The sequence below is a fragment of the Suncus etruscus genome, chromosome 17 (genome assembly GCF_024139225.1).
Source record: "Suncus etruscus isolate mSunEtr1 chromosome 17, mSunEtr1.pri.cur, whole genome shotgun sequence".
Lineage (NCBI taxonomy): Eukaryota > Metazoa > Chordata > Mammalia > Eulipotyphla > Soricidae > Suncus > Suncus etruscus.
In genome coordinates, this window is record NC_064864.1 from 45,848,728 (window position 1) to 45,864,283 (window position 15,556).

The 15,556-nt window shown below is 44.4% G+C and overlaps 1 protein-coding gene across 1 annotated transcript in view; it reads right to left on the minus strand.

The window, feature by feature from the left end:
* Positions 1-15,556, minus strand: part of ARMH3 (armadillo like helical domain containing 3) — a 252,387-nt gene that overhangs the window by 223,076 nt on the left and 13,755 nt on the right. Inside the window, exons 2-5 of the mRNA XM_049790854.1 lie at positions 15,204-15,316; positions 10,897-10,953; positions 10,643-10,789; positions 7,069-7,176 (exon numbers count right to left, since the gene is read on the minus strand). Of these exons, the coding sequence (XP_049646811.1) occupies positions 7,069-7,176; positions 10,643-10,789; positions 10,897-10,953; positions 15,204-15,305 (414 nt within the window). The 5' untranslated portion in view covers positions 15,306-15,316. The remainder of the gene's footprint in view (positions 1-7,068; positions 7,177-10,642; positions 10,790-10,896; positions 10,954-15,203; positions 15,317-15,556) is intronic.

The following is a 15,556-nucleotide window of genomic DNA, read 5'->3' on the forward strand; positions in this document are numbered from 1 at the left end:
ATTTCTGAGCACATAGCCAGGAGTAACCCCTGAGCATCACCCGGTGGGGCCCAAAAAAGAAAAGAAAAACAAACAAAAAAAAGTAGCAAGAGTGTACCCAGCAAGCAGAACAAAGGCAATACACACACATACACACACACACAACCTAGACACCTCAATTAACATGCACATCTCTGGAATATGAGAGAAAACCAGAATGTATGAGGAACCAGACTAACAGGCAAGGAACACATACACACACACACACAAACAGGCAAGGAACACATACACACACACCTTGACACCTTGACACCTCAACATGCACATCTCTGGATTATGAGAGAAAACCAGAGTGCTGGAGGAGCCACACTGACATGAGGAGAATCTACAAGTTTCATACAAAGAGCACTTCTGGCCTGGAATACAATTTTTTCTCATTAATGTTATATAATTGAATAAGAAAACTTTATTTAAGGACCTCCTATATATAACTCTTAGCATGCAAGGGAATGTTAGACTAAATATAGAGTCTTAGTATTTAGCAGTATATAGGCACTAGCTAAGGCTAAAAAAAAACAAAAATGATATCTAGGATTTTATCACTATACATAGACTGAAAAGCTAAAATAAAAATTGGTTCTAGGCCCAGAGAGATAGCATGGAGGCAGGGCATTTGCTTTGTATGCAGAAGGACAGTGGTTTGAATCCCGGCATCCCATATGGTCCCCTGAGCATGTCGGGGGAGGGAGGGAGGGAGGGAGGGAGGGAGGGAAGAAGGGAGGGAGGGAGGGAGGGAAGAAGGGAGGGAAGAAGGAAGGGGGAGGGAGAAGGAAGGAAGGAAGGAAGGAAGGAAGGAAGGAAGGAAGGAAGGAAGGAAGGAAGGAAGGAAGGAAGGAAGGAAGGAAGGAAGGAAGGAAGGAAGGAAGGAAGGAAGGAAGGAAGGAAGGAAAAAAAAAAGATATGAGGCTGGAGGGATGGCACAGCAGTGGGGTGTTTGCCTTGTATGCTGCCGACGTGGGGAGGGACCCAGTTCAATTTCTGGCATCCCCCACAGCCTGCCAGGGGAGATTTCTCTGTGCAGGGCTAGGAGCGACCCCTGGGCACTGCTGGGTATGGCCCAGGAACCAGTCAATCAATCAATCAATAAATAAATAAAACTAGGGCTGAAGCTATGGCACAATGGTAGGGTGTTTGCCTTGCATGCACCCTACCCAAGACAGACTCAGGTTCGATACCTGGCATCCTATATGGTCCCGAGCCTACCAGAAATGATTTCTGAATGCAGAGCCAGGAGTAACCCCTGAATGCCGCTGGGTGTGGCCCATAAAACAAAAATCAAAAACAAAAACAAAAGTAACACCTAAGGGCCAAAACAATAGAAAAGCAGTAGCGGGCCGGAGAGGTGGCACTAGGGGTAAGGAGTCTGCCTTGCAAGCGCTAGCCAAGGAAAGACCACGGTTCGATCCCCCAGCAGAAAAGCAGTAGGGCATTTGCTTTACACACAGTTGATGTGGGACAGACAGCAGCAATTTCTAAGTGCAGAGCCATGAGTAACCCCTAAATACTGCCGGGTATTGCCCAAAAACAAACAAAAGAGAAAACCTAATCAGGGTCAGTGATACAGAAGAGGTATTAAGAGCTTGCCTTACATGTAGATGGCTGACCCCAAATCAATCACTAAAATGCATGGTCCCCTGAGCACCACCAAGAGTAGTCCCTAAACACTGCTTTCTCAGGGGTAATACAAAAGCCTAAAGTGAAATAAACAAAATATCCTTTTTTTAATGTTTTTATTCTTAAAATAATCTTTTGTAGGGAACCACACCCTGCAGCACTCAGGAGTAATCTTTGAGCGCAGTTGGGTGTGCCCCCCTCCCAAAAAAAAAAAAAGGTGAAAAAAGTCTATGGATGGATAAATTATGTGGTATATTCATAGAAGAGAACAGTGATCAGGAATTAACAAAAAATATGAAAAATTAGGGCTGGAGCAGTGGTGTAACGGTAGGGCATATGCCTTGCATGTGGCTGACCCAGGACAGGCCTGGGTTTGATCCCCTGGCGTCCCATATGGTCCCCCAAGCCAGGAGCAATTTCTGAGTGCATAGCCAGGAGTAACCCCTGAACATCACCGGGGGTGGTCCAAAAATAAAAAAGAGAGAAATTAACCAAAAATATGAACATATGGGAATGTTGCTTGATATCAGGTCCTAGGCTCAGCCCCAATCCACTAAAAAAAATTTTTTTTGGTTTTTGGGCCACACCCGGTGACACTCATGGGTCACTCCTGGCTATTCGCTCAGAAATCGCTCCTGGCTTGGGGGACCATACAGGATGCTGGGAATTGAACCCAGGTCTAACCTGGGTCAGTCACATACAAGGCAAATGCCCTAACTCTATGCTCTGGCCCCTAAAACAAATATTTTTTTTCTTTTTTTTTTTTTTTTGTTTATTTGTTTTGTTTTGTTTTGGGGTCACACCTGGCAGCACTCAGGGGTTACTCCTGGCTCCATGCTCAGAAATCGCCCCTGGCAGGCACGGGGGACCATATGGAATACCAGAATTCGAACCAATGACCTTCTGCATGAAAGGCAAACGCCTTACCTCCATGCTATCTCTCCAGTCCCAACAAATATTATTTTAAAAGAAATAAATTATTAATACATGATACACTATAACTGAAACTTAAAAACATTAAGCTACCATATGTAAAACATCAAATAAAAAAGAACACATGGGGTCGGACAGACAGCCTGGAGGTAGGGAGTTTGCCTTGAATGCAGAAGGACGATGGTTTGAATCCCAGAATCCCATATGGTCCCCTGAGCACTGCCAAGTGTGACCCCAAAAACAAAACAAAAACAAACAAACAAAAAAACATAATATGAGTTCAACTGTTTGACATTTCCAGAACTGGCAAATCAAGAGATATAAAGCAGACAAATTATTAATTTTCAACATATTGAGAAAAGAAAAAAATTAGAAACTTCCCTATTTTGTTTTTGCTTATAGGCCACAACTGGTATTGTTCAGAACTGCAAGGTCCTGAGCATAACTCAGGAATCAAAAGAGGTGGAATTAGGAAACTATAATATATGGGGTACCAGGGATCAAACTCAGATCAGCAGGTAAACAGAAAATATCTAACCACCTGTACTATCTTCAGTCCCTTTTCTTTTTTTTCTTTTTTGTTTTTTTGTTTTTGGATCACTCCTGGTGGCACTCAGGGATTACTCCTGGCTCTGCACTCAGAAATCACTCCTGGCAGGCACGGGGGACCATATGTGATGCTGGGATTTAAACCACTGACCGTCCTGAATTGGCTGCATACAAGGCACATGCCCTACCACTGTGCTATCTCTCCAGCCCCTTCAGTCCCTTTTCTTTTTCTTGTTTTTTGGGCCACACCCGGTGAAACTCAGGGGTTACTCCTGGCTATGTGCTCAGATATCGCTCCTGGCTTGGGGTACCATATGGGATGCCAGCTAGCGTGGGCAAAGCAGATGCCTTAGCGCTCGTGTCACCACTCCAACCCTTGGTTTTTTAGTTTTTGATTTTTGAGTCACACCCAGCGGTGCTCAGGGGTTTCTCCTGGTAGGCTCAAGGAACCATATGAAATGCTGGGAATCGGGCCAGAGAGATAGCATGTAGGTAAGGCGTTTGCCTTTCATGCAGATCATTGGCTCAAATCCCAGCATCCCATATGGTCCCCTGAGCCTGCCAGGAGTGATTTCTGAGCGTGGAACCAGGAGTAAACCCTAAGCGCTGCCAGCTGTGACCCAAAAACCAAAACAAACAAAAAGAAATGCTGGGAATCGAACTAGAATTTATCCATGGTTGGCCATGTGCAAGGCCCTATCCCTGTGCTATCTCTCTGGCCCTTCAGTTCCTTTTCTAATGGTAATAAAAATGATGAAAAGGGCCCGGAGAGATAGCACAGCGGTGTTTGCCTTGCAAGCAGCCGATCCAGGACCAAAGGTGGTTGGTTCGAATCCCAGTGTCCCATATGGTTCCCCGTGCCTGCCAGGAGCTATTTCTGAGCAGACAGCCAGGAGTAACCCCTGAGCATCGCCGGGTATGGCCCAAAAACCAAATAAATAAATAAATAAATAAATAAATAAATAAATAAATAAATAAATAAATAAATAAATAAATAAATAAATAAATAAATATGATAAAAAAATAACAATGAGAGGTTGGAGTGATAGCACAATGGTAGAGTATTTGCCTTGCATGTTGCTGACCTGGGACAGATCCAGGTTTAATCCTGGCATCCCATATGGTCCCCAAGTCTGCCAGGAATGATTTCTGAGCACAGAGCCAGGAGTAATCCCCGAGTACCACCAGTGAGGCCCAAAAACCAAAACGAACCAAAAAAAAAAAAATGATGGTTGTACAAAACTACTGAATTATACATATTAAAAGGTAAGCTAGAGCCGGAGAGATAGCATGGAGGCAAGACATTTGCCTTGCATGCAGAAGAACGGTGGTTTGAATCCCGGCATCCCGTATGGTCCCCTGTGCCTGCCAAGGGGCGATTTCTGAGTGTAGAGATACGAGTAATACCTGAGCACTGTGGGGTGTGACCCCCCCAAAATTAAAAGATGAGCTATACAATATTTAAATTATATATTAATAAAACTATTTTGTTTGTTTTGGTTTTTGGGCCACACCCACAGTGCTCCGGGGTTACTCCTGGCTATCTGCTCAGAGATGGCTCCTGGCAGGCACAGGGGACCATATGGGACGTAGGGATTTGAACCAACCACCTTAGGTTCTGGGTCGGCTGTTTGCAAGGCAAATGCCACTGTGCTATCTCTCCGACCCAATAAAACTCTATTTTTAAAAAGGGGCTATGTACAGTGGATAAGGCATGTGAACAAAGCCAAACCACATTCATCCCTGGCACCCCATATGGTCCACTGAGTACTGCTAGGAATGATCTCTGAGCACGGTGCCATTATAAGATTGAGCAACACGGGGTATGAAAAAAAAAAAAAAAGTGTCAGGGGCCAGAGAGATAGCATAGAGCTAAGGCATTTGCCTTGCATGCAGAAGGATGGTGATTAAAATCCCAGCATTCCATATGGTTCCCTGTGCCTGCCAGGAGCGATTTCTGAGCGAAGAGACACGAAGTAACCCTGAGCGCCACCAGGTGTGACCCAAAAAAAAACAAAACAAAAGACTGTCAAACAATAGAAATAAAACTTTGGGTAAAGGGGGCCAGAGAGACAACACAGCGGTAAGGCATTTGCCTTGCACGCAGCTGACCCAGATGGACAGTGGTTCAAATCCCGGCATCCCACATGGTCCCCTATGCCTGCCAGGAGTGACTCTGAGCACAGAGCCAGAGTAACACCAACGGGTGTGACCTAAAAACAAAAACAAAACAAAAAACCTGGGCCCGGAGAGATAGCACAGCAGCTTTGCTTGCAAGCAGCCGATCCAGGACCAAAGTGGTTGGTTCAAATCCCAGTGTCCCATATGGTCCCCCGTGCCTGCCAGGAGCTATTTCTGAGCAGACAGCCAGGAGTAACCCCTGAGCACCGCCGGGTGTGGCCCAAAAAAAAAAAAAGACAACAAAAAAAACCCTTTGGATAAAATGAAGGTCATCTTGTTAAATGAAAAAGTTTGAAATTGGGCCGGCGAGGTGGCGCTAGAGGTAAGGTGTCTGCCTTGCAAGCGCTAGCCAAGAAAAGGACCATGGTTCGATCCCCCGGCGTCCCATATGGTCCCCCCAAGCCAGGGGCAATTTCTGAGTGCGTAGCCAGGAGTAACCCCTGAGCATCTAACGGGTGTGGCCCGAAAAACCAAAAAAAAAAAAAAAAAAAAAGAAAAAGTTTGAAATTTAGGTGGCGCAAGTGGTAAGGCATTGCCAGTGCTATGCTAGCCTAGGACAGACCTCGGTTCAATCCACCATTGTCCCATATGGTCCCCCAAACCAGGAGCAATTTCTGAGCGCATAGCCAGGAATAACCCCTGAGAATCGTCACCAGATATGACCCAAAAACCAAAAAGAAAAAAAAAAAAAGAAGAAAAATTTGAAATTTAGAGAATTAAAAGTTACTACTATGTTATACTGAATTAGTTATAATTTGACTTATTTAAATTCATTAATACTTTTATGAAAGTATGAATAAAAAAAGAATATATGAATAAGCAAGTAAATATACATTGCTATGTCACTCCCTCTTCCTCTCTGCTGGATATAAATCCAAACTCCTACTCTTTTTGGGGAGGTGAGGGGATCAAACTGGGTCAGCCACATGTAAGGTAAACATCTTACCAGATGTGCTACCATTCTGACTCAATAAAATTATATTTGTTTGTTTTTGGATTTTGGGCCACACCGGCGGCACTCAGGGGTTACTCCTGGCTCTGCACTCATAAATCGCTCCTGGCAGGCTCAGGGGTCATATGGGATGCCAGGGACCAAACCTAATAGGCCTCGTGCTATTTTTCCAACCCCCATATTTGTTTATTTAGCCAAATCTTCATGGTGCACTCCTTGTTCTGTACTCAGAAATTACTCCTGGAGTGCTCGGATGAACAAATGGAGATGCAAGGCAAGCACCCTACCCACTGTACTATCACTCCAGCCCCATTCTAAATTCTTTGAAGATACTGCTAGTCTCCTGCCTCAACAAGTTCTTTGATTTCCAAAACTAAGTCCCTTTAGAAAAAAAAAAAAAAAAAAAAAGAATAACCATGATATAAAATAACTATTGCTCAGTCTTTGTGCTGCAAAGAAAGAATGCCTGGATTCAAACTTGAATTTTATATAGGTAAACCAAAGCTGTAAAATTTTTTTTTGTCGTTTTTTTGTTTGAGGGGCCACACCAAGTAATGCTTAGGAGCTACTACTGGCCCAGCACTCAGGAATTATAGCTGGCAATGCTCAGTGATTGAGCCCAGGCCAGCAGCATACAGGGAAAGCACCCTACCTGCTGTACTATCACTCTGTCCCCAACTTGAAACCAAACTCAAACATTTTATCCAAGTTCAAATCTCCTAGTTATCTGTCTGTAGATGGTTTACAAATGCAGTTATCACAAGTGTCACTGCCAAATACACTGGTAGTTAATACCTCACCTTCATGCACAGCTCCGCCTTGTCAAAGCCCATCAATATGTTGATAATATCAAACCCAGAGGTAGACTTATTCTTTTGATGGACTCCTCGAATAAGTGCACATAAGGTCTGCAGAAATAAGAGAGAATTCTTTTAGAGAAAAAAGTTTCAAAATAGGGCCCGGAGAGATAGCACAGCGGCGTTTGCCTTGCAAGTAGCCGATCCAGGACCAAAGGTGGTTGGTTCGAATCCCGGTGTCCCATATGGTCCCCGTGCCTGCCAGGAGCTATTTCTGAGCAGACAGCCAGGAGTAACCCCTGAGCACCGCCGGGTGTGGCCCAAAAACAAAAACAAAAACAAAAAAAAAAAAAGTTTCAAAATAAATCTCACATTGCAATCTCAATGCCTGCAGGAGAAATTTCTGAGCATAGAGCCTAGGAGTAATCCCTGGGCACTGCCAGGTGTGACCCAAAAACAAAAATAAAAACAAAATAATTCTCTTTCACCTTTTACTTTGAGTTCTAAAGCACAGTGAGTCTTGGGGCTGAAGAGACAGGGCAGGGGCTATGGTGTTCATCTTGCATAGCCAATCCCGGTTCAATCCCAGGCACTGCATATGGTCCCCTGAACCCACCGGGAGAAATCCCTGAGCACAAAGCCAGGAGTAAGCCCTGAGCAGCACCAGGAATAACCCAAAAATTAAAAAATAAAAATTTAAAACCCACTCTAAGTCTCAATGTGTGCAAAAAGGGAACAACATAATGACACGTGTTTTTTGTTGTTGTTGTTGGGTTTTTTTTTTTTGGTGTTTTTGGGTCACACCCGGCAGTGCTCAGGGGGTTACTCCTGGCTCTGTGCTCAGAAATTGCTCCTGCAGGCTCGGGAGACCATATGGGATGCTTGGATTCAAACCACCGTCCTTCTGTATGCAAGGTAAATGCCTTACCTTCATGCTATCTCTCCGGCCCTGGCATGTGCTTTTTATGATGTTTCTGTTAACCCTATTTTTTGGTTCAAGGAATTTTTATGGTCACACCTAATGGGACTCAGAGACTACTGCTGATGCCATGCAGTGCCAGGGATAGAACCAAGGGCAGTCATGTGTCAGGCAAAAATCTTAATCCCTGAACTATCTCTCTGGCTCTGGCTGCTCCCATAACCCCACTATTTTGGGGGGCCACATTCACCAGTGCTCAGGGGTTCCTCCTGTTCTGTGCTCAGAAAAAAATCCTGACAGGCTCATGGGGCCATATAGGATACTAAGGATTAAACCTGGGTTGGCCATGTACAACACAAGCGCCCTACCCACTGTATTATCACTCCAGCTCCCAATGATTCTTATTGTTTCAAGTGATAGGGATAAAAAAAAAATCAAGTGATAAAGACTTTTGAGAATCTTTTTTTTCCTTTTTGGACCACACCCATTGACGCTCATGGGTTACTCCTAGCTATGCACTCAGAAATCGCTCCTAGAGGGGCCGGGCGGTGGCGCTAAAGGTAAGGTGCCTGCCTTGCCTGCGCTAGCCTCGGACGGACCGCAGTTCGATCCCCCCCCCCCCCCCGTCCCATATGGTCCCCCAAGCCAGGAGCGACTTCTGAGCTCATAGCCAGGAGTAACCCCTGAGCGTTACCGAGTGTGGCCCAAAAAAAACAAAAAAAAAAAAAGAAATCGCTCCTAGATTGGGGGACCATATGGAACGCTGGGGGATCAAACCACAGTACATCCTAGGTTAGCACATGCAAGGCAAACGCCCTTGTGCCACCGCTCCGGCCCAACTTTTGAGAATCTAATTAAAGCCTTTCACACCAGAAAAAAAAAGTGCATATGCACATGATATATTTTACAGGGAGTCAAGGAATGCCTCAGATTAAGAATTCCTCAACTGATGAAAAACGCGCACTGGTGAAGGTTTTGGTACACTGTATGACTGTAACTCAATCATGAAAAACTTTAACTGTGAAAAAGAAAAATGCAGGGGCCGGAGAGATAGCACAGCGGTGATTGCCTTGCAAGCAGCTGAAACAGAACCTAAGGTAGTTTGGTTCGAATCCCGACGTCTTATATGGTCCCCCGTACCTGACAGGAGCTATTTGTGAGCAGATAACCCTGAATACCGCTGGGTGTGGCCCAAAAACCGAAAAAAGAAAAAAAGATAAATGTATGAACAACCTTGTAATCATGATGTTTGTTTTTTTTTTTTTTTTTTTTTTTTTTTTTGGGTCACATCCGGCGGTGCTCAGGGGTTACTCCTGGCTGTCTGCTCAGAAACAGCTCCTGGCAGGCACGGGGGACCATATGGGACACCGGGATTCGAACCAACCACCTTTGGTCCTGGATCGGCTGCTTGCAAGGCAAACGCCGCTGTGCTATCTCTCCGGGCCCGTAATCATGATGTTTAAATTAAAAAAAAATAAAACCCTCTTTAATTTAGAAATACAGCTCAACAGTAGAGAATTTGTTGAGGACAGACTGATACAAGAGAGGTAGGATATTTGCCTTGCCCACAACTAACATAGATTTGATCCCCCCATCCCATATGGTTCCCCAAGCACCATCAGGAGTGATTCCTGAGTACATATCCTGGAGTGACTCCTGAGCATCACTAGGTGTGGCAAAAACAAAAACAAAAACAAAAAAACACTTGTCTTGCCTGTGTAATGATGGCCTAGGTTCAAGTCATAGCACTTACAAAAAAAAACCTCCAGAGCTAGTGAGAAACTTACAGGAATAAGGTTCTTGCCTTGCACATGTCTGACCCCAGTTCAACCCCTTGCATCATATATGCCAGGGGTCCTCAAACTTTTTAAACAGGGGGCCAGTTCACTGTCCTTCAGACTGTTGGAGGGCCAGATTATAGTAAAAACAAAAATTATGAACAAATTTCTATGCACACTGCATATATCTTATTTAGAAATGAAGAAACAAAATGGGAATAAATACAATATGTGGCCCACGGGCCGTAGTATGCCATCGGGTGTAACCCAAAAACCAAAAAAAAAAAATAAAAATAAGGATTCTTCTGAATCATTTACATACATAGACAAACCTTACAAACAAACAAAATGACTAATAAAGGTATAAATCTTTTTAAACGGGCCCGGAGAGATAGCACAGCGGCGTTTGCCTTGCAAGCAGCCAATCCAGGACCAAAGGTGGTTGGTTCGAATCCCGGTGTCCCATATGGTCCCTCGTGCCTGCCGGGTGTGACCCAAAAAAAACAAAAAACAAAAAAAAAAAATCTTTTTAACAAGGAAGATGGCTAAGCACAATGGCTAAGATGTTAGATAATATATGAAGACAGAAAAATCAATGCCTAAATGCAAATCAAGGTTTTTTGGTTTGGTTTGGTTTTGTTGGTTTTTGGGTCACACTTGGCAGTGCTCAGGAGTTACTCCTGGCTCTATGCTCAGAAATTGCTCCTGGCAGGCTCGGGGGAACCATATGGGATACCAGGATTCAAACCACCATCCTTCTACATGCAAGGCAATCGCCTTACCTCCATGCTATCTCTCCGGCCCCAAGGTTTTTTTAGGTTCCAACAATATGTTTCAATCCTTTTCCTATTCAAGACTTCCCAGTTTCCCAGCCATGTACCTGTAATGCATTGACAACTCGAATTGGGTGCTCTTCTCCCAGAGCCTGAATACAGTGCTGAAACAAGCAATTAATATTGTCCTTGATCTTCATTAACTCTTCACCATCAAGAGATTCCAGCTTGCTTTCTAGGTACTCTAAATTCACCTGCCAAGGAAACAACCAAGACCTCAGTAATTTTTAGCACAGCACCGGAAACTCACAAGATGAAATCTAAATTACCAGGAAAATCCACAGATGTCGCCAAGTCTTACCTTCATGAGAAAGAGTTCCTCCCAAAATCGAGGACTGCACTTACTGGGATCCTCTGCCTAAAACCAGAAGATAAAAAAGTTCAACATCCCAACTAATATCAAAGCATCAAGAACACAAATGAAAGCTGGGAATATGGCTCAGAGGGCTGAAAAATATGCTTGGCATGCTGGAGCCACAGATTCAATCCCTGGCATCACATGGTCTATCCCTACCAGTAAGTGTGCCCCCAACCAAAAAGATACATACATTTCAAAAATAAATATTTATCCAAAAAGATAAATATATTTCAAAGGGTCACTATTCATCAGCAACCTCAATTTTCTCTTTTTTTCTTGGTTTTTGGTCCACAACTGGCAGTGCTCAGGAGTTACTCCAGACTCTACACTCAGACATTGCTCCTGGAGGCAATAGATAGCACAGCGGTAGGGTATTTGCCTTGCATGCACTGACCCAGGACTAACGGTGGTTCAATTCCTGGCATTTCATAAGGTCCCCTGAGCATGCCAGGGGCGATTTTGAGCACAAAGCCTACATAGTAACCCCTGAGCGCCACCGGGTATGACCTAAAAACAAAAACTTAAAATTCTTGTCCAGAGTTTTTACAGTATACTATATTGACTTTATTTGGGGGGGTTGGGATTAGTTTTTGGAGTCATTCCTGACTGTACTTAGGGCTGACTCTAGCTCTGTGCCAGATTCCAATTGGAAGCATTCCTAGTGGATATGCAGTGCCCATACTAGAGAGTCAACTATGCAATGCAAGCACCTTGCACTTAATATCTTTCTGGCTCCTTATTAGCTATTTCTATAGCCCTCCAATATACATTTCATTCTCTGTACAAAAATTTTTTTTAAGATTTTGGACCATACCCAGCAGTGATCAGGAATTACTCCTGGCTCTGCGCTAAGGCAACACTACTGGCAAGACTAGGGGACCCACATGGAGTGCCAGGCATAGAATACAAGTCAGCTACGTACAAGCAAACACCTCACCCACTGTACTATTATCACTCCAACCACATCCTCTGTATTAATATTTTAATATACTTTTCCCTAACACAACTAGGTCTAAAATGTTGACAAGATTATAGAACTAAAATCCAAAATTTTTTGTGTTTTTGGGTTTTGGAGGGCTCACACCTGACAATGCTCAGGGACGATTCCTGGCTCTGCACTGAGGAATTTCCCCTGAGGTGTTCAGGGAACAATATGAGTCAACTGTATGAAAGGTAAATGCTCTATTCACTGTATTATTGCTCCAACCCTCCAAATTTGCTTAGCAACAATTTTTACAAAAAAATTATGAAAATAAATTTCTGATTAATAAGCAATATAAAAAAGGAAAAGAAGCTACTTCAAAGGAAACTCAATAGAATTGCTCACTATTACTTAACCTTAAATTGATCTTTTCAAATTACTACCAAGAACTAATGTCTTCATTAGGTAAGAGTGATATGGGGGACCAAGCAATAGTACAACAAGTAGGGTACTTTCCTTGCACACAGACAGACTAGGTTCAATCCCCAACACTTTAATGATCCTCCAAGACCCACCAGAAGTGATCTCTGAGCAGAGTCAAAACAAAACAGTAGAGGGGGCCGGAAAGATAGCCTGAAAGTAAGGCGTCTGTCTGCCTTCCATGCAGGACAGTGGTTCAAATCCCGGCATCCCATATGGTCCCCCGTGCCTGCCAGGGCGGTTTCTGAGTGTAGAGCCAGGAGTAAACCCTGAGCGCTGCCAGGTGTGACCCAAAAACAAAAACTAAACAGTAGGGGCCTGAGAAATAGGCAGGACGTTTGCCTTGCATGGAGAAGGACAGTGGTTAGAATCCCGGCATCCCATATGGTCCACCAAGCCTGCCAGGAGCAATTTCTGAGCATAGAGCCAGGAGTAACCCCTGAGCACTGCCAGGTATGACCCCCCCCAAAAAAAAAAAAAAAACTAAACAGTAGGGGCCGAAGAGATAGCACAGTGGTAAGGCGTTTGCCTTGCATGCGGAAGGATGGTGGTTCGAATCCCAGCGTTCCATGTGGTCCCTGAGCCTGCCAGGAGCAATTTCTGAGCGTAGAGCCATGAGTAACCCCTGAGCACTAACAGGTGTGACCCAAAATCAAAAAAAAAAAACACCCAAAAACAACAACAAAAAAAACCAACTAAGCAGTAGGCCAGAGCAATAGCACAGAGAGTAGGGCATTTGCCTTACACATGGCCAACCCAAGTTCGATCCTCGGCATCCCTGAGCATCACCAGGAATAACCCCTGAGCACCACTGGATGTAGAAAAAAAAAAAAAAACTAAATGATAAGCACTAAGGAAAAAAAAAAAACCAGTAAGAGTTCTAATGCCAAATGTACCTCAAGCAAGTTTTAAAAAATACTTAATTCAGGGCCGGGAGAGATAGCACAGCGGCGTTTGCCTTGCAAGCAGCCGATCCAGGACCAAAGGTGGTTGGTTGGAATCCCGGTGTCCCATATGGTCCCCCGTGCCTGCCAGGAGCTATTTCTGAGCAGACAGCCAGGAGTAACCCCTTAGCACCGACGGGTGTGACCCAAAAACTAAAAAAACAAATACTTAATTCAGATCATTAGACAATACCTGGGAGGGCTGGAGAGATAAAGCAGTAAGTAGGGCACATGCTTTGCACAGGGCTGACCTAGGTTCAATCCCAGACATATATAAAGTCCCTCGAACACCGCCAGGTGTAATTCCTGAAATCCAGGAATAACCCAAGTATTGCCAGGTGTGAGTGGCAGAGAGGGAGGGAAGAAGGAAAAAAAGGAGGAGGGAGAGGAAAAGAAGGGCTGGAGAGATAATACAACAGGTAAAATACTTGCTTTGCATGTGACTGACCCAAATTTTGTTTTGTTTTGTTTTTTTGGTTTTGGTTTTTGGGCCACACCCGTTTGATGCTCAGGGGCTACTCCTGGCTATGCGCTCAGAAGTCGCTCCTGGCTTGGGGGGACCATATGGGACGCCGGGGGATCGAACAGCGGTCCGTCCTACGCTAGCGCTTGCAAGGCAGACACCTTACCTCTAGCGCCACCTTCCCGGCCCCGACTGACCCAAATTTAATCCCTAGCATCTCATATGGTTCTCTGGAGCACTGCCAGGAGTCATTCCTGAGTGAGTACAGAGCCAGGAGTAATCCCCGCGCACCACTGAGTGACCCAAAAACAAAAAGGAAGAAAAGAGACAAAGAAGGAAAGGAGAGAGGGAGGGAGGAGAAAAGAAAGTTCTCTCTTTCAAGTTCTGGGGCTGGAGAAATAGTACAAAGGGTAAGGTGCACATCATGGTTCCAGGTACAATCTCTGACACCACATACGGTACCCAAACCCCCACCAGGAGAGCCCTGACAGCAGAACAGGAAATAAGCCTTGAGCACAGTCAAGTGTGGCCTACATCCCATCACCCAAAAGAGACAAGTTTTTGTTTGTTTTGAGTTCACACCTGGCTGTGCTCAGTGGGAGTTACTCCTGAAAAATTATAGCATTTCATGGGGGCTGGAGTGATAGCACAGCTGTAGGACATTTGCCTTGCAGGCTGCCAATCCAGGACAGACCTGGGTTTGATCCCCGGCATCCCTGCCAGGAGCGATTTCTGAGTGCAAAGCCAGGAGTAACCCCTGAGCACCACTGAGTGTGACCCAAAAATCAAAAATCAAAACAGGGGCCGGAGAGATAGCATGGAGGTAAGGCGTTTGCCTTTCATGCAGGAGGTCATCAGTTCAAATCCCGGCGCCCCATATGGTCCTCTGTGCCTGCCAGGAGCAATTTCTGAGCGTGGAGCCAGAAATAACCCCTGAGCACTGCCGGGTGTGACCCAAAAACCACAAAAAAAAAAAAAAAAAAAAATCAAAACAAAAAAAAATAGCATTTCTTGAAAACATTCTAAATAAAATTTCTCTTGCCTTGCCCTCTCCCATCAAATGATTTTTCTGCTGATGGCAGCAATTATATAAACAAATAACCACCATCTATTTTAATATGGTATATGTGAATTTTTTCTTTTTAGTGAGGAATGAGGACTTGGGTCACACTCAGGAGTGTTAGTGTTACCCTGGCTCTGTGCTCTGGGATCACAACTGGAGGTGCTCATCAGGGTTGCCCGCAAGCAAGGTAAACACCTTAACCCTGTGTATCTGTCCAGCCCCTAAGATAGTATTTTCTCCTGTGAGAGTTCCATTTGCCCCTCACTCTCTATCTTCTCCCTCTGAAGAACTAAAAGATGACAGATAAAGTTATTTCTCAGTTTGGAACAAGAAACTAACAAGCCAAGGTGGGCAGAAAGTAAGGGTTTCAGGCCTTACCGTGAAGATTTCATCATACATCAACACTACTTTTTCCTTCAGTGGCTTTTTGGATGCTGAAGATTTCCGGAGCAAACCCCCTCGTTTCTCTACCTGTGCCATGGTTAGAGAACCTGTGGAGGGGAAGAGAAACAGTCAGAGCTAGAAATGCTAGAGAGCCTTCCTGAAATATCTTTCAACAGAAAACTTTTAGAAAGAAGTCATGATAAATAACTAGTCACAGATCTTATATGTCTGTCGAACAGCCCATTCCCTGAAGAGGTAATGTCAAGGTTTAAATCATTACTTCGCCTACAGCACAACACATCTGCCATCCTTAAAAACGTGCCAGTAGATGGGGCATAAAGAAGATC